General features: G+C 33.0%; 2 protein-coding genes and 1 long non-coding RNA gene across 5 annotated transcripts; 1 reads left to right on the forward strand and 2 right to left on the reverse strand.

Annotated features, from left to right (window-relative positions):
• Positions 1–1,901: 1,901 nt before the first annotated feature.
• Positions 1,902–13,522, reverse strand: LOC110620847 (general negative regulator of transcription subunit 3). Of its 3 annotated transcripts, none has more exons than XM_021764774.2 (16): positions 13,262–13,522; positions 11,660–11,791; positions 9,585–9,722; positions 8,147–8,197; positions 7,671–7,760; positions 7,443–7,589; positions 7,118–7,228; positions 6,864–6,920; positions 5,484–6,221; positions 5,053–5,214; positions 4,190–4,355; positions 3,967–4,115; positions 2,983–3,267; positions 2,750–2,884; positions 2,483–2,664; positions 1,902–2,162 (listed from the first exon to the last, which is right to left on the reverse strand). In XM_021764774.2, the coding sequence occupies exons 1-16, from the start codon at positions 13,352–13,354 to the stop codon at positions 2,096–2,098; spliced, it is 2,703 nt and encodes a 900-aa protein (XP_021620466.1). In that variant the 5' UTR covers positions 13,355–13,522; the 3' UTR covers positions 1,902–2,095. The 3 variants fall into 3 exon arrangements, with proteins under 3 accessions (XP_021620466.1, XP_021620465.1, XP_021620464.1); XM_021764773.2 differs by having other exon boundaries at positions 4,190–4,352; positions 5,053–5,220; positions 13,262–13,521; XM_021764772.2 differs by having other exon boundaries at positions 5,053–5,220; positions 13,262–13,521.
• A 2,647-nt stretch (positions 13,523–16,169) lies between these two features.
• Positions 16,170–19,954, reverse strand: LOC110620100 (myb-related protein 2). The gene is made up of 6 exons (XM_021763681.2): positions 19,109–19,954; positions 18,938–19,014; positions 18,417–18,474; positions 18,244–18,328; positions 18,088–18,157; positions 16,170–17,176 (listed from the first exon to the last, which is right to left on the reverse strand). The coding sequence occupies exons 1-6, from the start codon at positions 19,320–19,322 to the stop codon at positions 16,439–16,441; spliced, it is 1,242 nt and encodes a 413-aa protein (XP_021619373.1). The 5' UTR covers positions 19,323–19,954; the 3' UTR covers positions 16,170–16,438.
• On the forward strand, positions 19,858–20,728 carry LOC122724461. Its single transcript, XR_006351834.1, has 2 exons — positions 19,858–19,997; positions 20,089–20,728. It is a non-coding gene; the product is annotated as an uncharacterized LOC122724461 (long non-coding RNA).
• The last annotated feature ends 2,162 nt before the right edge of the window (positions 20,729–22,890 follow it).

Here is a 22,890-nt window from a genome sequence, read left to right on the forward strand (position 1 = left end):
TATTTTGTCCCTCCTAAACATAATTTAAGCAAATCTTAGAATATGAAATTATCTAGTATTTATTGCCTTTGGCAAGGATTGGTGGGTACAGCCAGTAGTTCATTATAGCTCTCTTGTGAACTTCTTAGTCATTGAATTTTCAAAAAGTACAAGAAGACTTGTCTTGTCCGTTTTTGAACCTTAAAATAAAAATTACTCATTCTTCAAGTGCATATTCAAATGAGTCATATTTAGGATTGGTAACTTCAAGAAGTCATTATTATAATTAAATTCCATTGAAATGAGGATGCAATTCTTATAAGATTTTTTTTCTTTTAGGGGCACTAAGTCTTTTTTGTATCCTGCTTGGGCCTTATAAACTATATCCTGCAAACTACCACCAGCCACTATTCCATTTGACCTTAATAAGTGCAAACATAAGAGAAAAGCAATAACAAAATAGTCGAGGTATCTCTTTAGAAACTAAATTCCATGGCAAAAGATACCCAGATTCTCAAATAGGGTCCTTTTGAAACTAGCAAGAAATACAGTCTGAACCATATAATAGTATAAGTGAGTAATAATTAATTTTTTTTTTTAAAAATGAGAATAATATAAATAGCAAATAATAGCTTTGTGTGTGTGACACAAAACTTTGCAACTTAAATCTCAATAATTGAAGTCTCTTTCAAGTTTGCAGCATTTTTCAATCAGTTGGCTCCATGCTCATGTCAATTGTCTGAGTAAAATTCAAATTCAAAATCTTATTTAAGCAACATCTAGCTTCTTTTATTAAATCAACTCATCCTTTTGAACAAGATGAAAATTAAATATATTTTATTAGGATAAAAAATTGTTATCGTTATTGTTAGTATTATTGTGAAGATATATCACATTCATGGGATAAGAGAAAGGCACAAGTGGGATTGTGTTTGGTGGTAGGTGTTGGATAGGTGCATAATTGAAGGAGGGAAAAGATTAAATATAAAATAATTTTGAACTTTAGTGAATTGGAGTCAAGGACCCATTTAATTGTTTTCAGTTAAAATAGGAAAGAAGCACATGATTTTGCCTATTTTGAATTGACAAGTTTAGTGGTTGCTTATCATCCTATTTAGCATCCACTAACTCTTCCCATTTCAAAATGTCTTCTTTCTCTCTTTTTTTTCTTTTTCTTTTCAAATATATTCAATTTTACTCTTGCATTTATTAAGAATATTTGATTTAATTTATCCATTTTTATTTAAATTAGTCCAAAAATTGTATTTTAGCTCAATTTAATATCAAATAAAAATTTGCTTGTTCGAAAAATATAATATGATATCTATATATTTACTTATTATAACACACTGAATAAAATATAGTTTGAAAAAGGTATCTAAATGTAGTCAGATTTTTTTTTTTTTTTTTTTTTTTTTTTTTTTAAATAAAAAGAGATACATTTGATAGACCTCAGGGCTTCGCGTCCTTGTCCGCTATCTTTCCCTGGAGTCCTTGATTTTCATTAATAGCGCCTGGTTGGGTTTCCTTTGTTCCTCTCCTTTGCAATATGCTTCAGTCGTGCTGGAGGGTCTAGCGCTGCTCCGCGCAACGGAGGTTTGTTGCCGGCAATCCCTTTTCCAACCTCTATTGAAGACTAGGGTTCTTTGTTTTTGATGAATTTGTATCAAGTGATAGTATTGCTTCTGTTAGGCTTACTGAGCCTTCACTATTGAAACAACTTTCACCTTAAGTACTTTTCAAAATATTAAAATATTTTAATATATTTTTCAAAATATAGAAATCAACTAATTTTTTTCATAATGTATAGATTAAATAATAAAATTTTATAAAAAAAATTTTATATTGTTAATTATTATGACCAATATATATACACTAATTAAAGCTGCTTGTAATAATTAAATAACTTGTAGGGAACAGTCTTTCTAAGAAGATTGAGAGGTTCTGTTCATATAAGTGTTTTGAGTACATATTCCAACAGCACTAACGAGAACAAATCACAATTTACACAAATAGTTCTAATTACGCACTTGCTACGGAAATATCAGCAAATTCAATTCTCTGAGACATGAAGTATGAATCCAATTCACATAATTGTTATAGTGCTACATATCCTCTAAACTATAAGTTCATCTTCAAGATAATTATATTCAAAAGTGAACTCAGTCTTGATTCTTTGACACCTGAATAGAGCAACAAACATCATGAGAACTGCACAGTTTTCAAAGAATATCCTCTTGTTTAATGAAGAAAGCTCATATGCTTACGTAGCGCGATTAAAAATTTCAAATGGCTAAAACTATTATTAGATGCTTCACCCTAGTCTATATGTGCACAAATGTGCGTATACCTAGTTATCATCCCTGGTTCAATAAAGCAAGCAAACCTGTTGAACATATTATATATGATGAAGCAACGCTCTCATCCTCGCAGATACAGATTCATGCAACAAAATTTAACAGCTACAGAAACATTTTCAATAATTAAAATAACATTAGCATACCATCCATGTTGGAGGTCATCATTGGCAATATGGAAATCAAAGTAAACGTAAGTTCCTTGTTCATATTCATCAGTTGCCACTTTGGGTTCCTCGTGCCGCTGAAACCAGGTGTTGTATTTTCTGTGGTATCTCCAGGATTGCTTCTTCAGTTCTTTTGCAGCCAAATATTGCTGATATGTATTCTGCAGACAATAACCGAGTTGAGAACGAGTTCACTGTGATTAAACAATATCAAATATAATCAATTAATACAGTATGCTGTATCACCTGCTGATAGTAGAATGCAAAGAACAAAGTATCAGTGCCATAACTATCCATGGTTAGTCGTTCCCAGAATCCAGGATTATTTACAATGGGTGCCTGAACTTGAGGATAGCTAGGAGGTGTGGCTGCAGGGTGTCTCTGAAATAAACAAACGGGTGGAAGTATTTTCACAATAAGCTATAATTGGCCACAATTCAATAGGTCAAAATATGATAGAAGATAATTGGGATCCACACCGGAGTGTAGCTTCTAGCACGCTCTGAATCTTTGGGTTGAGGAAGTTTGTGATATGCAGCCTCAAGCATCTGCAAATTATACAACTGATCGTGCATGGCCCCAGCCCCAGAATTCACAGCAGACCCACTGAGGTTATCTCCAATGGCACCAAGGTCAGAAACGCTTTTCCGACCAATAACACCAAGATCAGTAGAAGGTTGACTAGATTGAATTGGTTGTCCAGGAGAGAGATCAATATCTCTTGGCACTTGGACAGGCTCTGCCAAAGAAGCAGATGTTCCTGTCTGAAAAAAAAAAGCAACAAATAAATAGATTTAGATCACATCTTTCTGAAACATTAAACTATAGTTATAACATTACTACCACACTACAAACAAGATCATTTTTTGAACAATTATTTGCAAAGACTTACAAAAATGCAACCAGTGCCATTGTATAAAGGTTTTCCAAAGACTACAGCTATATGTAATATCTGGTTTTAGTTTATAGCATGTAAACATAAATTCTTAAATCGAGTACCTGGAATGACCACTGGAAGAATCAAAACATATTCTAGATACATTAACTTTCTACCACAAATTAGCAGCTGTCCATTGAACTCCAAATATATGCCACTCCCAATATTAAATAACGTACTAAGAAACGGGTTCTTCATCTAATTTCGCTAACAAGCTGTCTGAGGATATTCGCAACCCACAACATTTCACTAGCATAATATTTCATTTTAATAATAAACAGATACTATAAAAGGCCACCAACTTGTCAAATTTTTTATGCATTGGCCAATTCTGGAGATTACAACCAGAACAGGAAGATGGTTGAAATTGGTTCCATCAGACCCACCAAGGAAATTAAGCAACTCTTCCTGGGAGGATGGATGGTTCCCCAAATTGACAAGGAAAATGCAATTGCAAGACTTACGACATACACCATTCAGCATATTCCATAGTACAGCATGCAAATTAATGAATTATTGTACATACAGGAGCATCCATTGTGTATGGGGTTTTCAATTCATCCTCATGCACAAGATTTTTGCTCAGCCCAGATGTAGCAGCAGATTCAGGAAGTGAATCATCAGGTAAATTCAAAGGTTGCTGCTGCTGCTCCTCGGCTTTCAAATGACCAATATCTGCATTATTCATTCAGTAACATAAGCTCTCTTTACCACAGGAAGCCAGTCAAGATAAGCTAATTGAGTGCTACCAGCATCCTTTGCATTATTTGATATTACAACTTGTTGGCTTGATTGTTGATGGAAGGAGTTTGGCTGCTGTAAGGCAGAAGATGTAACAGTATTCAGACCTGGTGCCTGAACTCCAAGTCCCAGACTAGCTTGAGAAGAGACGGATGAGCTTTGAGAATTTAACTGCTAACAGTCAGAAAAGCAAACAAAAGGTATCAAACTAATTTTTCATTGTATGGGGAGCCCAAGAAGAAGAATAAATTGGACCACCAGAAAATAGTGCATAAGAAAGTAAAAAATAAATAAATAAGTTCCATAAACACAGAGTATCAACCATCAACATGTGTCATCGAGAAGCAAGAGTATGATAAAAAAAATAATTCAATTTCTGTTGTATCATCCAATAAAAAACTGTGTTAATACTTGTTACATTGAATTTAAGAAATTTTGAAGTTAAACACAATCCATTCACGTAATGCCCTATTATTGATTCAACAATTTTCTTTTAAAAAAAAAGGAAAAAGAAAGCACAACATATATAGACTAATTCTCAAATCAAGACAAATACTCAATACTAAAAAATATAAATCATTATACAGCATACCAACAAATGCATGGAGATTGTTGTGACCAATAATTATGAATTTTGTTTCCATGCCACAAAGCTTATTGCAGAAACAACTAACTAACCTAACTAGAGCAAATTTAAAGGACTTGCATTGGCAAATGTTGACCAAGCTAAGTTTTATGCAAGGACTGATAGACCAGTTGCAAAACAACAACCTGAAATATCTCATTCACCAGACAAAGTTTCTCCATAAATTGTTAGCGCAGAAAAGCAAGAAGAGCATGGAATTGAAAAATCCTACAAAATAACAAGCACCTGATGCAATAGGGGGTTTTGTTGGGCAGAAAACTGTTTATGATTTCCACCAGAAAGTGGTGGCATACCAAGAAGGGTGCTGTGACCTTGTTGCTGGACTTGCTGAAGACGCTGCAAAAATTTCTCCCTCTGATCAGGTGCTATTTCAGTTCTAGCACGAAACTGTCCCTGAAAAGAAAAGTTGAGACTGGCATGGTGTGAAGTAACAAGGAGCCTTAATTAAACTTTATTTCTTTTAAATAAGTGAAAACAATTGTCTGCATGTTTTGTCACCATTCCCAACCCTTTTGGATGACCAATATGTTTTCTCCATTTCTTCAGCTTATTTGCTGCTCATGGGGATAGAACATAGAATGAAAAGCCATATGATCACAAATAAGGCTCTTCTATGCACTAGAGCAAAATGCATAAAAATGGAACAGACGACATACCAGTTCATTCTGATTTTGGAAGGAACTTCCAGGTCTCCACTGCATGCCTGGAACCAAAGAAGGGGAAAAAACTCTTCCACCTATTCCAGCAGCTTCACCAACATTACCAGAATCAACCATAGCAGATCCATCATTAGTCTTGCCAGTCTGAGGCAAGATCATTCTATTGCTTAGTGGGGAAGCCAAAGGTTGCTGAAGTCCACTGCTCCCTAGTCTATCATCTGTAGATAAAATATTTCTTTTTGTAATGTCAGATGCTGAAGGTACCACACCAAGTGCTCCATTGCTAGGAACTCCACCAGAGCTAAGAGGGATACTAGATGAAGGCTGACTAGAGAGGCCAGCCCTACCAATGCCCCTAGCTAGTCCAGCATCAGCAAGAGCTGGTGATGGTCTATGGCTAGGGAAACCAGCAATTTCTTCCTCCTTCACAGTATTTCCCATTGATGCAGGAGATGAAGGAAGGGCAGCAGCTGCATTTTCCAGCACACCTTGAACAGATGCTGAACCTGGAAGAATTGAAGAGGCTGATACACTAGACAATGTCTGAACTGGAACATTGACAGAAACAGGGGTCATGTGATTAACATTCGGTGTCGATGCAACAGAAGAACTAATTGTACTACTTTTGGCTGGTGGAGTTCTTGCAACAATATCAGAATTACTATCCTGAGAAGCTGTATCATCAGCTTGCTCCTGAACTGAAGCAGCTTGCTGATGAGTAGAAGTAGCAGCTGCCTGAACAGAAAACCATCAATTTCATAATTACATGTTACAAAGATGCCATTTGAGGGCAAACCATAGAGTTGAGAGAAAGTATGGGAATCAATATCAAGCGTATAAATGGGAATCAATAAAAAGCGTATAAACTAAAATAAGGAAGTTTAAGTCCAAAATGAAATACGGAATATCTATCACACACTAAGTGAGAAAAGGCTCTCATAATTATGAAACTGATTCTGTGAGCATGCACGCCCACTATAACATACTTTGAAAAAAGAACTGTTAGGCACTGCAACATAGCATAGCATCATTAGCAGTACCATGATGAAACATTTAACAGTTAACGTAAAAGATTGATGGAACCAGCAAACCCAAATTCCAAGACAAGGTTTTTGCCAAATATTAGAATGTTAGAATAGCAAAGAGGAAGGGCATGGTAAATGATTTAAATGACAACTTTTCTTCTCTGTTCTTCCCCTCTTTCCTCTATCTAATTTGTTCTATTATTCCTATATTTAGTCCCATAATTAATCTGAAATTGCTAGGACTGAGATCAGCCCCAAGTCCTAACACAGTCATGGCTTCAATTTACTCAAGGTCCATAAGAATTAGAAAGCAAATTACAATAATATTGTCAATTCAACACAAACAACCTACAGGCATTTGAGATGCTGAAGCTGCTAAAGAAGTCTTCCCGCTATGAACTGGTGCACCCTGTGGAAAATATTACAATTTCACAAGTGAAAAAGAGAGGTGGGAAACATATAAGAAGGGAAAAAGAGAAAGAGAGTATTAAGATTATTTATTCATCTCAAATAAAGCAAAAAACAATTAAGGAACAATACAATTATTTTGTATCGCCAACATGGTAAAGAGTTAGAAAAATTAAATATCTTGTCAGAAAAGTTTACCTTGACAAGACCAGGAGTGCCAATTGTCACCAGATCTTCAAGAGCCTCCACCTTGTCTAATGGCAATGAGCTGTAAAGCTCTTCAACATCACTAAAGTCATCGAAATCCTCCTATAGTGGGAAAAGAAGCGACATGGCTAACAAAGGTTAGACAAAAGAAAGCATATGAAACTCTCTCTTATCAAGAACATTAAATTTATTCAAAAACTGGTCAACCAGGGAAAGGCAATCCATTAGAAAATGTATGTTTCTAAGTTATACCACTTATTTAGGAATTGAATAATTTATGTGTTCATTAACTAAAAAAAAATTGAGAAGTGCAAACCTGATTACGTTCTACATAGTCATCCAGGAAGTCTTTAGTATCATTGACCTGCTCAGGACTCAGTTCGTCGTTATCAAGTAGCCTCAAGATCAGTTCTAACTTCATAATATGAGACTTGTGCCGCACAATAGACGCCTCTAAATGTGTCTGAAGATCAAAAATAGATAAATAAATGAATACAGAAAGATAATACCAACTTCCAAAATTCACAATGATTTCCTGCCTTACCAGTCTAGGTGGCCTTGTCTTTCCTTTCTTAACAGATAGCCCCTCTATCTCAGCTTCAAAGCTATCAATCTGAGATTCCAACTCCCCAACCTAATCAAGCATATTGAGTTACACCATGACAAAATAATAATAGTTTGTAAGGAATACAAGAGAGGCTACTTTGATTCCATAAGTGTAGTTATGAGGTCAAAACTTAAAACACTCATAACACTGACAATACAAAAGAGTACTTCAATTTAAAAATGGAAAAAAGGGAGAAAGATAGAGAGAGAACATAAATTCTAAAGGAAAACAAATATAATTTTTTTCATTTGAGAACTTTGTTCGCTTTTGCAAACACAACATGCAGCTAGCATACAGAGTATAGACTGTGCAAACAAGTTACCAAAACGCTACCAGATAATGAAAATGTTACACTATGAATTGGATGAAATGAATTTAAAACAAAAGGTTGTGATTGTAATTTTTCTACATACCACATTGTTTAACCAATCCCTTGTCTCTGATTTAGCCTTCTCCTTTGGATCCTATCAAAAGGAGATTGACATTATTAGAATTTTTACTAGAAAAGTGAACTTTACAGTAGGTGCCTGGTGAAAGAAACAATTTTACATTGTCATAGACAAAACATAGAAAAATAATGAAAAGGATTTTGGGGAAAGTCACCCGACATCATAATTATCGATTAGAATTCCCTTAAAAATAGGGACATTGGAAAAAAAAATCCAAATGTTTACGATAATTTATATTTATATCCAAGGTTTAAATCTTGGATGGTAAAATCAAACCTTTCAATTTGCTATAATTATAGCTAAAAGGACTGAATTAAATTTGGAAAAGTTAATGACAAATTACAATATAGTCGTCAAAGTTTTATATTATTAATAAGACATATAATCCTTTAATTTAAATTTTATATTGAAATTAAATATATCTTATATTTATTACATGAAATATTAAATATATTATAAATATTTATTATAAATAAATTCATATTATATAAAGTATCACATATAAATAATATATATTAAAATATTTCATTGAATGCTTATACTCAATATTATAAATTATTACTTCTATTAATAATATTCTAAACAAAATGAAATATTATATGTTTTAAATTTAAAGTTTTATTTTTTTCCATATTTAAGTTTTTATTAATAATTTATGATATTATATAAAAGTGAAAATAGAGAGTAAATAATGGGATTAACAAAAAAATGACATTGTTGTAATAAAAATATGTATTTAAGGACTAATTTATTAGTCAAATATAACTTTAGGGACTCTATTGTATTTTACTATTAACTTTGCTAAATTTGATTTAGTCCTCTTGGTTATAATCGTGACAAATTGAAAAAATTTAATTTACCATCAAAGATTTGAAGTGTTGAATATAAATGTGAATTATTGTAAATGTTTGAATTTTTTTTGTCCAATAGCCCTTAAAAATACCCAGAGCAAGGATAATCACCAATTAAATCACATTTAAAATATCACGCAAACTAAAACAAAAACAATTTAATGACTTGCCCAGTTCTATGACCTCAAATGTGGGACGCTGCTAGCAGAATACCTTTTAGGTCTGCTGCTGCTTCCTTCCACCTAAAACTATAGGACAGTATCAAAAGGGGAAACCGAGAAACCATATTTAAATATATGATAAGCAGTAAAAACCAAGAAATTGTTACTATATATAAAATAAGTCTTAAACTCTTCCTTAACATATCAGATTAAGTATTAACAGCCAAGGTAGATTGTATTATAAATAAATACTGCCTCAGAGAACAATTATTGTACCATCGCAACACATGAACCAATGGAAGGAAAGAATCTGAGGTTTAGTTGATCTCAAGATTACCAATCATATTCACCAATTTGATTAACAAAACGGTATAAATGTACAATGCTTACAGTTTTTGGTTGTTGGCCCAGCCCTTCTTTAGAAAATGCCTTTGTTTTTGTTTCCTTCTCGCAGATCTTAAATCTCTCCATTTCACGCTCAATATGCTTACGAGCATCCACTAAAGCTTGCTCGTAAGAGGCACTAACCTACATGAACATAAATCAAAAGAAAATATAAAAAGAAAATGGGAAGATAATCATCAACTTCAGCATCTGTCTAAAACACAGATCAAAAGAATAAAAAGCTGCCATCATAATTAAGCAGTCAAAGTTGACACAGAAGTACCAAAAAATTCATGCTTATTTAACAATTAAGCAATTTAGCACAGGAAAAACAGGAGAACAAAAAAAAATCATAACTACCAGAAGTAGCCAAGTATGCTTTTCTTTTCAGAAGCATATATAGAAAAGGTAAAAAATCATAAAGCGGAAACTAGTAATGTTATGTTAAAACACATTGGAAAAGCTGTAAACATACCTAAGAAAATAATGAAATAGTAAATCATACAGAAATCATCCATCAAAAAATTGCATCACAAACAGGCAATTAACTTTCAAATCAGAAAGTTCAAAAACTGGAACAGGGAGCTCAACTGTTATAAAGATGTAAAAGACTAGCTAGATTATCCTCAGATTAAAAAGAACTTAATAAGGCATAATTTTTTTGCAGAATATTTCCACTTATTCTAACATTTGGATAGCCATGTTCACATTTCAGGAACCAGCAGTACCTCTTCGTGGAACACTGCTTTTTCTTGAATCTAAAATGGACCAAGGGGAGATGGTTTGTAGGACAGTTTATGAACTACCAGTTCCAATTAGAGCCCCGGTTCAAAATGGTTCAATAGATGGTTAGGAATGTCCAAGATAGTTTCAAGTGCAGTTTGGGTGGTTTAGAGCACGAAATTTGAAATTAAATGAGTTAAAAAAAAAAAGCAATAACTTAAACAAGCAATAAATAAAAACTTTCAATTAAATAAAAGAAAAAAAATCATTTGTGTTTTAAAATTAATTTATATTAAATTAAATTAAGAAAGAAAAGTAAATTAAAATAAATTAAGCATTTATATAGGATTATTATAAATTTTCCATTCCAAAAATTGCCTTAAAAAATAGCTATTTATAGCTGTATTGTGGTTAAAATGGTAATTTTACAATTAATATTAAGAAAAAGATGCAACTTTCATGTGTGAAACGGTCACAACCTGCACCCAGACACCAGCTGGCACCTGGTTTTAAATCAAACAGGTGGTTTAATCGGGTTTCAAACCGCTGGTTTGATACAGTTCGGAATTGCCAGTTCACGGTTTGCAAAATCCTTGACCCTGAATCAAACCAGAGACATACGTTTTCTGTCCTGTTTGACAGGTCCAATTCTGCTTCAATGGACATGCAATACATTTGGAGCTCTAAGAAAAATTAGACAACGGAAATTATTTTCAAAGAAACTAACTTCCCCTTTTCAAAAGATTAAACATTTTCTGAATTTTGACAAAATTGTCTATAAGGAAACCACATGAACACACACATAAATGCATTGACTAATATTGGTCATCCTTGGACATCAACTACCCTCAGTCACTAATGACAAACACAATTACCATCTTTTGTCTTATGTTCTCTCATATTCAATAATAGATAGGAGATACTGAAGTTTTTGTAGGTATAAACTATTCATAGTATCATATATTGAAAGAAAATTAATATTTTTGGATGTACTCAAACATCAAGAAATAATTTCTAATTGATTGTTAGTATTGCAATAAAACAACAGAAAATGTGTTATCGATTGTTATAGATTATTTTCAATAGACACAATATTTTCCACAAACAGGTAAAGAGTAAATCAAGAGATCATGTGACCTTACTTTAACACAAAATCCATCATGATAATGAAATGATTGAATTGACAATAACGTTAATAAATCACGCTAATTAAGTGATTGAATTGACAATCACTATTGATTTCTAAGAAGACTAAATCAAGGAATTAGACCCAACTGTGTCTCATGGATTCACAAGGTGGATTCATATTATGCACACTTCAAACGCTGAGAATATGATAATGAAACAAGGAGGCAGACCTTCTTATCCTTGATCTCACTAGACTGAATCCATGTTTTAATCTGATCCCTGTATCTCTGCAGCTTTTTTATCTCCTTCTTCAAGTCTGCCTCAAATTTCTCTTTCTGATTTGCATTGTCTGTATCATAAACCTAAAGCAACAATATACATTGATAAACAACCACATTTTGAAAGAAATAACCAACTATGTTTAATTTAAGTCACTGAGAAAGTAAAATATAACTTGAATCACCAAAATGACAACATGCCACTGACAAAAAAAAAAGGCATTTTGTGTTTAATTGTTTACTAAAACTGAGTAAGAGGTGTTTGATAACCCAAACTCAGAATTCAACTTTAAATTTACAGAAATTAATTTGTAAAATATATTGTCTTTAGCATGTAATGCCAATGTAATCATCATCATAGCCACAACTAAAATTTTATTTTAGTAAAACTTTCAACAAGATATTTTCTCAATCACCACCATAATCACTATTTCACATATGTCTGCGTGTGTGTGTGTGTGTGTGTGTGTGTGTGTTGATTCTCCCCCATCGCGCACTGCTGCCATCAATCTAATCTTATCGTTGGTTAACTACCATGAATCATCATTCATCACCATCACCATCACCATTTCCACATCATTGCTACAACCGTCACTGCTAGTGCAGCCTTAATCTGCCTCTTCCACCATTGCAGCATCATTTTTTCCAACACAACAGTTAATATAATCACCATGATCGCAGTTGCCACAGACATCATCATCATCATTATTGTCAATACAATCATCACAACCACTTTTTCCAACCAATTATCTTTTCTTCCCCTTTCTTACTCAAAATTTTATAACCATACACCAGCTGTAAATTTCAGATATTTATCTTTCAGAACTGAATTATTCAGCTATTAAATTTATTACTTTACCAATCACTAATCCGACTTCCAGAATAAAAAATTTTGCAAAAAAATCATTTTCTGTCAATTCTCTTGTTTGGAATGAAGAATTGATTTCTTTTAACTTAAAAAAACATAATAAAGAATGGAATTTATTTATGATTGTGACTTGAATTCTTTTCTGAATTGATTCAAACAAAGCCAACAAGGCTAAGATGGGGAGAAAGCAAGTCCAAACTTAAAACAGACGAAAAGTGAAAATTAGTGAAATGAGTCTTCATTGTTGAAAAATGTGTGTAATAAAGAAATATAAGAATTTGCATAACCAGTTACTTCATAACCATTCAGAAAGGACGCATTAAAATAAAACGTTACGTTGCATGCACAAGTCATTTCTAGGTACAAAAATAAGTTCATTAAATTAAAAATGTAAAAGAATTGGCATAGCCATCACATTCTAGTAGCTACTTATTGCAAAGATAAGGATAACTAAGTTTAGATTCCAAAATGTTCATTAATATATGATCTGCAGCAGTTTCTAAGCAACAAAAACAAAGGTCCTGAATAGAAGATTTTCTGGAAATTTAAACTAAAAGCAAGAGTGGTTCATAGTCACTACTCATAAGACTTAGATTCCTGAATAGAAGAATTACCGGCAAATTCTACTCAGCCAAACAAAAGTAGAAAAAAAAATTAAAGGCAAAAAAAGATAGGAGAACAATTACCTTGTTCCAGATGCTGTCAAAGACATCGACGCCTTCTTGGACCTTCTTCAGAACGCGATCAATCTCGCCTTGAAGTTTGCGGCTTGCCCCCATTGTGGAAATAGAGAACCGTGAAAAGAATTAGCAGGTTTTATCATCCAAAAACAGAAATAGAGCACGCTCAGTGCTAGGGTTTTTTCTTCTTCTTCTGTTTGGGTGTAGAGACCACAGAGGGACGGAGATGGAAATGTAAGCAAAAGCAGTTGACACTCTGGCGGGGAGGATATGTACTTAGATCGGAGTGTTTCGTTTGCGACACTGACAGTGGCTCTTTGGGCTTTTTCATATATTTGGGCTTCCACCTTTTATGGGCTTTGCCCATTGTCCAAATTTGAAGTTTGGACTTTGTTGTTCGTGCCTACGGTGATCATTCGTTTGGTTAGGTTTAAAATTAAAGTTCGAATAAATTAAAAATTGAAATTTTAGTATTTATAAAAATCAAACCGAACTGATTTTAGTCAGAACCGAATTGAATTGAACCAGTCTGATTCGGTTCGATTCGATTTGGTTTGATCGATTTCGATTTTTAATAATTTTTTAATTTAAATATGATTTAATTTATCTATATTATTAAAACAACATATTATTATCACTAATCGGTTCGGTTCGGTTTTTTCTGATTAAAATCGAATCGAATCGAAATAACCGAAATTTTTGAAATTAAAAATTGAATCAAATCAAAATGTATAAAAAATCGAACTAAATTTTTAAATCAATTCAATTCGATCAATTTTTTCAGTTTAAACCGAATACTGCCACCTCTATAGTGGCAATTGTAAGATTCATTTCCATTTTCTTTTTCTTTTTCTTTTATTAAACTTTTTTACTTTCGAATTAATAATAGGGGTAAATTAATTTAATGCCCTTAAAATGTGTTATAATTTAGCAACTCGTCCATATATTTCAATATTTACAGTAAAAAGTCTCTAAATTTTGATTCTTTCTGTTAGTAGTTCCTCTGTTTTTTTTTCTCTTAACCTGCTGCACAATATATTATACAATTTATAAAATTGAGTTTAATTTCAGAGAGCTATCCAACTAAATTTAACTTATTTAATAAATGAGTTTAAATAAATTAAATTTTTATTATATTTAATTTTAAATAGTTCTATTTATTTTATTTATATATAATAAATTTTAGTTTAAATTAAAAATTAAAAATTAAATAATTTTAATTAAATAAATATATATATAAATTAATTTAAAAATTTATTAAAATTTGAAATTTTAAATATATGTAAGTTTTAAATTATAATTAAATTATATAAAACTAAATTTTAAAAAATTTAGATTTTACTCATAAAAATATATATAATATTTTATATTAATTCTTTTATAGTATTAATTTTAATTTATTTAATAAAATTACTCATGAATTTATTTGCGATTAGTTTTAAACTAAAAAATAAATTAAAGTTACAATTATTAATGAGCAAAATACTTTAGAATTCAGATTCAACTCATTTAAAAACCGAATAAAGAGTAATTGAATTTTATCAAATCAAATCTTAATAATTTACTATCAGTTTAATTTCTTTTAAAGGCAGAAAATAAAAACATTTCTTAAACAAATAATGAGCAGCCTCAAACATGACAGCAACTTTTGTATCATTAACTTCATTTCTATTTTCTTTTCTTTTTTTCAATTTTTTTACTATTTTTTAAAATTTTCGAATTAACAATAAATATATTTCAGTTATTGCTCATCATCATTAATTATGTATAAATGCTTTTGCCCAGCGGGTCTGAGATCCCAGAACTGATTAGTAACCGTCGCTGAATCGAATTCGTGACTCGACCAGCTAAAAAGGCTCTTCGGGCCACTGTTCAGGCATCATTCTTGCCATCAGGGACCTGAGAATCCTCCATGAATTCCGTTGTGTCGGCTGTAGGTTCTTACTAGTTTGCACTGATGAGATTAGATAAGGATTTTGGCACATTATGTGCATGGATTCCATGTTGAGTGTATCGAAATATGGCTACGTTTCCACCTGTCGTGAAGAAGAAGAAGATGATGAGGTGAGGAGGAGGTGCGGCGACAGAGAAAAATGAAAAAGACGACGAAGAAGAGAACGAGAAGTAGCTAGATGAGACGAAAATTGAACGAATTTGGATTAAAATTTAAATATATGATTTATATTTGATTTTTTGTGATCAAACTTGGAGAGTTTTCTATTGGCACCTGAAAACAAAATCACTCTGGACTCCTATAACTTGTAATTTTTCTCCTCACTGCATTTTGTTTCCTTAAATAGATCAAACGAGCGCTGTAGCTGAGCCTGCCTGTGCACTAATCTAATCTTTTTCAAGCAGATAAGTTGCGCGCGTTTTCCACAGGATGTCCCAAAACGCTTTTGCCTTTCATTCATGGCAGAGCTCCATCAGATTACTTCCAGAGGTACACATCTTCTATACTTACCAAAGAAAATGATAGATTATAATCAATTTATTGAAAATCAATTACAATTTTATTATAAATTTGATACTTGTTTTAACGAGGGGAACGGTGCTATTTCTGTTCTTTGCGAATATACTGGATCTCAAAATCTCTATGCAGAGTAAATTTCAGATTATGGGCTGCACTGCATTGAATGTAGAAATGGATAGTCAATTATCATCAAGAATTTGGGATAAAAATGATAAATTATTAGCTCATTCATCAATATGTCCAGAAATGGCTTGAATTGCTATATTTTTTAATTGGTGGTTAACAATGTTTCCGAGATTAATAAGAAAGAAGAAATTCCAAGCGGTGGATATGACTTTAAGCTGAAACATTTTCTTATAAATAATGAGCTAAGATTACTTCATTTGAATCTGAGAACTGGATTACGAAATAAGCATATGAGCAGTTAGCCGGAATTTTTTGGGGCTGACAATCTGTGAACTCTAATGATATTGAAGACAGCAAAAGTACATATGTTGGATCCATTTACACTACATGGTTCTTAGTTCAAACTACTTGTGTTGGTCCAACTTATTTCATTGAGATTGAACTGATTGTTTCCTGGCCGCTTGGCTTGGACAAGCATGCAGCAGATTGTCATGTGGATCTTCCTCCTGCTCTGATGTAAATTCAGAATTAGATGCCTCATCTTCTGATATTGTTAATTTACTGTTACCTTCCAGTGGACCATCTCAGTTCCAGCTGAAACCGTTCAAGTCAAGTTGTTTGCAACTTGAAGCGGCATCAATTTCTTCATGGGAATTGAGATCTAGTTTTGTCGCAAAGTAAGGCAATCCATATCCTGGTGAAATGTTACCATTGTGTAGTTTAACTGAATCTGTCCTCTTGTTAGTCTGGTCGGCGAAATTGTTATCATTACTCCTTCCCTTAAATCTTCCCTCAGTAAAGCTACTACTTGTGTTCCCGTTTTCTTCTTGGAGTCCAACTCTCATCAATAAATTGCTGGACTTTTCTGCATTGTTTCCCACTGGGGAAAGAAACATTTTATTATCTTTTAAGTGTACATCCCACTTGAGTTCAGTAGGACGTAGCAAGCGATCTTGCACCATTTCTTTTGCCTCCAAGAGAGTGTTACCGTTATAGGGTCTCAACCCCATTCCAGCATTGTGTATTTCTTGTTCCTTTTGAGATCCTTCACAGGAGGTCAGGCAGCTGTCCATTGAACAATCTGTGGGTGGAGTTGTTTGTATCTGCTGGGGGCAGAGACTCTGCAGTTCTTTCAGCTCTGAAAATGCTGAATTCAGGCATTGAGTAGATACTTTGGACACTAGTTCAGAGAGTTGAACTTTGGCTGCTTCAAGTCCCATAGTACCTAAATTCTGCTTTCCAAGGGTCTCCTGTGCTTTCTCTAGCACTGCTTGTAGGTATTTTCCTTGAGCCTCTATGCGAAGCTGTAAATGTCGTTGTACCTGGTTCAGACCGGAACAACTATCAGAATTTGGCCAAGTCTTTTGCATAGCGATACATCAATTACATTGATTAACTAGTGAGCAAACACAGAGCAAAAAGAAAAAGTGATGGAAAAAGTTGTGTACAGAAATACCAAGCTTTTTGAGTTGTTATAAGGAAATGAAACTCGTGTTAACCTATTCCTGCTCATATTGAATGCTTGACTAAGCTAGGTATTTCTGAATTTAATGGTTCTCTAAGGTCTATTTCTGAAATGAAACTCGTGTTAACCTATTCCCTTCATTTTAAATGAAAAAGCATATGAGTAGGATATGGCATACTTCACTTCAGCTATGTTTCTGAAAATTATGTTGCTGTGGCTTTAACATTTGGGAAAAGTAGGAAATTATTCATAATTAACGACTTTCCTTATTTCACTATTATAATTAAGAAAAATTTACTATTTAGTCCCTGCAGTATAAGGAAGTTCGTTAGATAGTCCATCGGTTTTGAAAAATATATTAAAATATTCTTTAAAGTTTAAAAAATCTATCAATTAGTCCTTTTGTTAGTTTTACCCGGTAAGTATTTTACTATTTAGTATGAAAAAACTCATTAGTTAATTTTTCAGTTTTATAAGAATGTCTACTAATTAGTTCTTCTATATTGAGTCTTTTAAACTTTATTGTAATACTTAACATCTAAAATTAACATAGAAACTAATTAATAGACCTTTTAAAACCTCAATGACTTTTTCATATATTTTCAAAACCGAGTGATTAATTAATGAATTTCACTGTAGCATGAGGACCAAATAATATAATTCCCCTTATGGTTAATGAAGGTTTTTACTTGCACTACTACCATGTTGAAATGAACTGCCTCTTATTTTATTTTCAGCAGTTTAAGCAGTAAGCACTGAGCACTGTACCTCAAGCTGCTCATGTAACCTTCTCTGCACTTCAATTTGCATTTGCAGTGCTTCACCGATGTGTAAACTTCTGTATTTAAATAAGCATAATTGTAAAACATGTTTTGAAAATAAATGAATTAACAAAAATCAGATCAAATATTATAATATTCATACTTGTTTGTTTGGGATCCAATACTTAAATTGTTTATATGAATAACATTTGCTTCAGACATTCTATCACTTTCCACAGTAGTAGCACCTGTACCAAATGAGTTATTTTTCATGTTAACCAGTAAATTGTTGAAATCATTTTAAGATAACTTTTATGACATTTTGCTATTACTTACCAATTTTGCTGCTCCCACTAATAGCTTGTCCATGCAGGTTCTTGCTGAGCCTGTATTTCTGTGGACCCAGTGAAGGAGTTAGCATTTCATACATGTGAACATAAAACTAGCAAATCAAAGCCTTACTACCCTAGCATTATTTAATAATATTATTAAAAAGAAAGGGTATTATGGTTACTAGCATCTTTGGCTTTTTGATTCTCAGGCTTCTCAAGTCTCCTACTCATTAGTAATGACACTTCAAGGTGCATGATTTATCTCACTCTTGTTTACAATTATTTTTGTTTCTCAGTAGCAGAAAACAACACACCACATGTATTATGAAAAGAAACATGGAAATCACCAGGCTGTGTTGCTTTATAAGAGAGAGGTCAAAGTTGCTTTATATTTTTATATGATTGGCTAGATGACCAAATATGGTAGTACACTAGTACTTGAATCTAGACAAAATCTTTTGAAAGTTCTACCAGTTGGTGTTGATAATATTTCCAAGCAGATTGTAGATGGTAATCATAATTTACCTGTAGATGACTCTTAAGATGATATAAAGTAAGTCCTGGAATCCCCATAATTTTCATAACTGTTTTTGGAGTAGCTTCTGCAAAGAAAAGTAACGATAGTTGAGTATGCAGAACTTAATTTACAATTATTTACTTTGCTTTATGATTTTGTAGTCTTTTTAATATACTCACTGTCTGCTCCTCCAAGCTGATTGACTGCTTCTATGAACCGCTCATGGAGATCTGGTGTCCATTTTAGTCGAGGCTTTGCATCAGTTGAGAGGACTAGTCCAGAATCTCCAGGGCCATTCCCACCTTGCAGGAACAAATATCTTTCGGGTGGGATTGACATTCTTGAAGAGGAGTTTACGCTCTTTCCTCGGTGTTGATGATGATGATGATACATCTCTATACTTGATGTTGAAGCAGTAACAGTCTAATTATTGTAGTCAAGATTAGTGGTGCTTTTTACCTGATGCCTTGTTTTTTTCCTCTTTGGCTTGATCAAATCTGTTACTCTCTAAAATGTTGAACTTGATTATGCTGTGTTCTTCAGGGATAATCCCATGTCCTGATACTTCTAAGCAAAATTTTCTTTGACTGTCCTGGCCTATCTCTTTTCTTCTTTGAGTGATGCTCACAAACCATAGATCTGCTCAAGCTGGCTTTTTATAAAGCCAACTGCGGTGGGGAAGCCAGTGAGGCATAGAATCTTGGATAGGTTTGATGGAAGACCTGACACAATCCAATATTCACAGTGACTTGAAAAGAGATATTGCTTCCTACTTTGTTTAGCTATGGGCCCTCTCCTCTAATTCCATTTTCTATTGTAATTGCTCCCTATTTGAATTCTTCTGCACATTAACTCTCCAAAAAACATTCACGGTTTGCATTAGATACCAGAATTGATCCAACTGAGTTTTTTAAGTTGTGTGCATTCCTATTTGTCCATCTAGCAAAAGCAAGAATCTCATTCCAGGATATGAGAGGTATTTTTCTGACTTGGATTAGGGGAATCCACTAGCTGCGTAGCGTTGAGACTTGAGAGCTTCGCCCTCTCATTCTCATGGAAGATTCTCAGGTTTATTATATCTCCTTTCCTCTCCATGATTTCAGAGTTGTTTTTCCAGTTGTCAATTTACATAGTAAAACTAATCATATTATATAATCAGGTTTTAATTGAATGTTAACTATACCACGGATAGTAGAAGGGGACATGAAACATTGTTTTAATTGGCTGTATTTGGAGAATGTAGAGGAAGATTCTGTTGACTGGAGCACCAGGAAGCTTTGGAATTGGATACAAAATAAGAAAAAGGAAAAAAAAATGGTAGAAAGATGCTTGTCCTTGGACATTGTTTGAAGGCAAGGAATGGAATAAGGAATACATTCTCTTTTGTTTCCTTCAGTAAGTTTGGTACTTGTTCAGCCCACATAGTATAAAATAGAAGCGGGGCCCAATTCTTTTCATCTTCAATTGGCATAAGACAGCCGGCACTGCACCGATTAATCCTAAGCATCTGGGACCCAATTAAAAGAAAAGAGAAGGATTGTACTTGCTTCCATACTAACATTTGATGAAGGAAAAGACAATCCTTGCCCTGGACATGACTACCTGCCCTTGACTGCTCCGTTGGCCAGTTTCTCCTGTATGAATCTACACTCATATTTCACCACTTGATTATTGATTTATGTTCTTTTAATTTCAGTCTTTTCTAATATTTTTGTCAAGACTCTTAGCATTGCTATCTTTATAACTTGTCACTGAATGATTATATGAACAGATTATCTCATTCTTGTTATATTCTATAATTTTGCATGAATTTGCTCACTGAATTTCACTACAAATGTACAGAAGATATCATACACATAGGGTAACACAAATGGTGTCTCACTTTCACCTGTACGTCTAAAAGTTTTTAAATGAGCACACATGTGATCTTATGAACCCATCTTCATGCATGAATACAATAGATCTTGACGTGATGTTCATTTTACTAAAACTTGTGCTGCTTATAAGAGTATTAGTCTTTACTTAGCTTCTATAAGATCAAAGATATTGCGTTATGTTGGACTTTGTAAAATAATTAAATTTTTAGATTTGCATTGCCAAAAGACATGTATGTGTCAACTGCATTTTGTCGATGCTTATGCAGTTGTATTGAATTTCAATGAAGGATTTGTTCTTGAGGTGATCATATAGAATTATACTCTACATATTTAAAATAGGGAATATTATCTATATGATCAACAGCTAATGCAGAATAAATTCGTATATTAAACCACGGAGAAAAATCTGCCAACTTACATTAAACCCTTGCAACACATATAATATTTATTGATGAATGATGACGTATTTGAATGCTTGATAAACGCCTGAAACAACCATTGCCAATATTTATAGAAATTATTAGACTCTCTAAACTATAGTGTAACAAAAATTCCCATTCCTTGAACAAAATCCTACTTCCCATTGGCATTTTTAGGAAGATCAATTTGATTCTGATTTGTCAGGATTTTTTTTTTCTTTTTGCAGTTTGGGAGAATCTATGAAAAAACCTTTAGGTAAAGTTTAAAGTGGAATTCCTAAATAGTTTGCTGGCATGTGGATTGGAATAAATTGCAAGAGGCTTGATAGGGTAACTTGCAAGTTACAAAATTATATCACTTGCACTAGATGAACCAAATGTGACCACTTGGAATTCTGCTAGAATCATGCTGATGTAATAATTTTATAATCTAAGATATAACAAGTGATAATGTATGTTTTAATAAGCCAAGTAAATTGGTTAACATTAACTGATGATCTTTCCATGACAAGAATATTATACAAGAATTAATAAATATCAGTAATTAAAAGCTGCTTTTTTCTATTCTAACTCCTGTATAACTAAAGAATTTAAAATGTAGGAATCCGTGAAGGTAACAGATAAACAGAGTCATTATTTATTTTCTATCATATGCATGATTTTTCTTCATTGGAAACTAATTTAAGTTAAATGCTTCATGTTTCATCATATTTTGCACTATATATAATTGCTGATGAATTGTGATAGACATTCTAAAGTTTGTATTGCCTTAGCTGTAAATAGAATAAACATGGGTGTTTTAACTTTCATTTCATGTCTCAAGTACAAGATTATCTTTGCTTTGGTACATGTAAAAGTACTTTCTTCCATGTTGCCAAAATGCCCTTACTCATTTTTTTGTCTTGACAAGGGCTCTCTCTGTGGATGCAACTGTGTATGCAACTATGCATGAGCACTTTTACTTGACATTTTTAACTTTCTGTTATCACCTTCCTCTCTCTGTGGATGATATTCTCCACTTTGGAAGAGAGGACTTGGATTTTTGTTCTTCCTTGTACTTACATTTCCTTGTATGGATTCTTTGTTATTATAATTTACTTTAAGGATTAGAAGAATCTCCGAAAAGTGAAACACATCATGTAGTAAAGAATCATTATGTTAAGGACTAGTCAATCATAAGCAACAATATGTGTTACATGTTCATTGGTTGCATTTTTTTGACCACACGTGCTGTGGCACTAGGTGAAATAGAAAGTGAGAAATGACCACGGAATGTATTCTTTGTGGAAAGAAAGAAAAAGAGAGAGAGCAGAGGAGGAAAAAAGTTATCATAGATTCTAAGAATGGGAATGTTAGAATCTAACTCAAAGTAAGGCCAATAAGTCATATTCTCAAGTCAAGAATCTTGTTATTCCTCTCTACTCAAAGCCACAAAAAATGGATTCCTACCCATCTTTTTTTTTTCCCCTTTTAACTCAATATAGTCAGATGCCTATCAGAAATTCATGACTAGTGTTGTGTCCTTATAAGTTGAGAATATTTACTCTGTTTAGAGATTGCTTAGGTTTATTTGAGATATAGTTAGCATCAAGTACCATTTGCAACTCTCTTCTGCCATGATAGGTTGTCGAACTGGAACTGGTATTCTGGTTCTAGCCTTCTTAT

This window comes from Manihot esculenta, chromosome 8, assembly GCF_001659605.2.
Source record: "Manihot esculenta cultivar AM560-2 chromosome 8, M.esculenta_v8, whole genome shotgun sequence".
NCBI classification, from domain to species: Eukaryota; Viridiplantae; Streptophyta; class Magnoliopsida; order Malpighiales; family Euphorbiaceae; genus Manihot; species Manihot esculenta.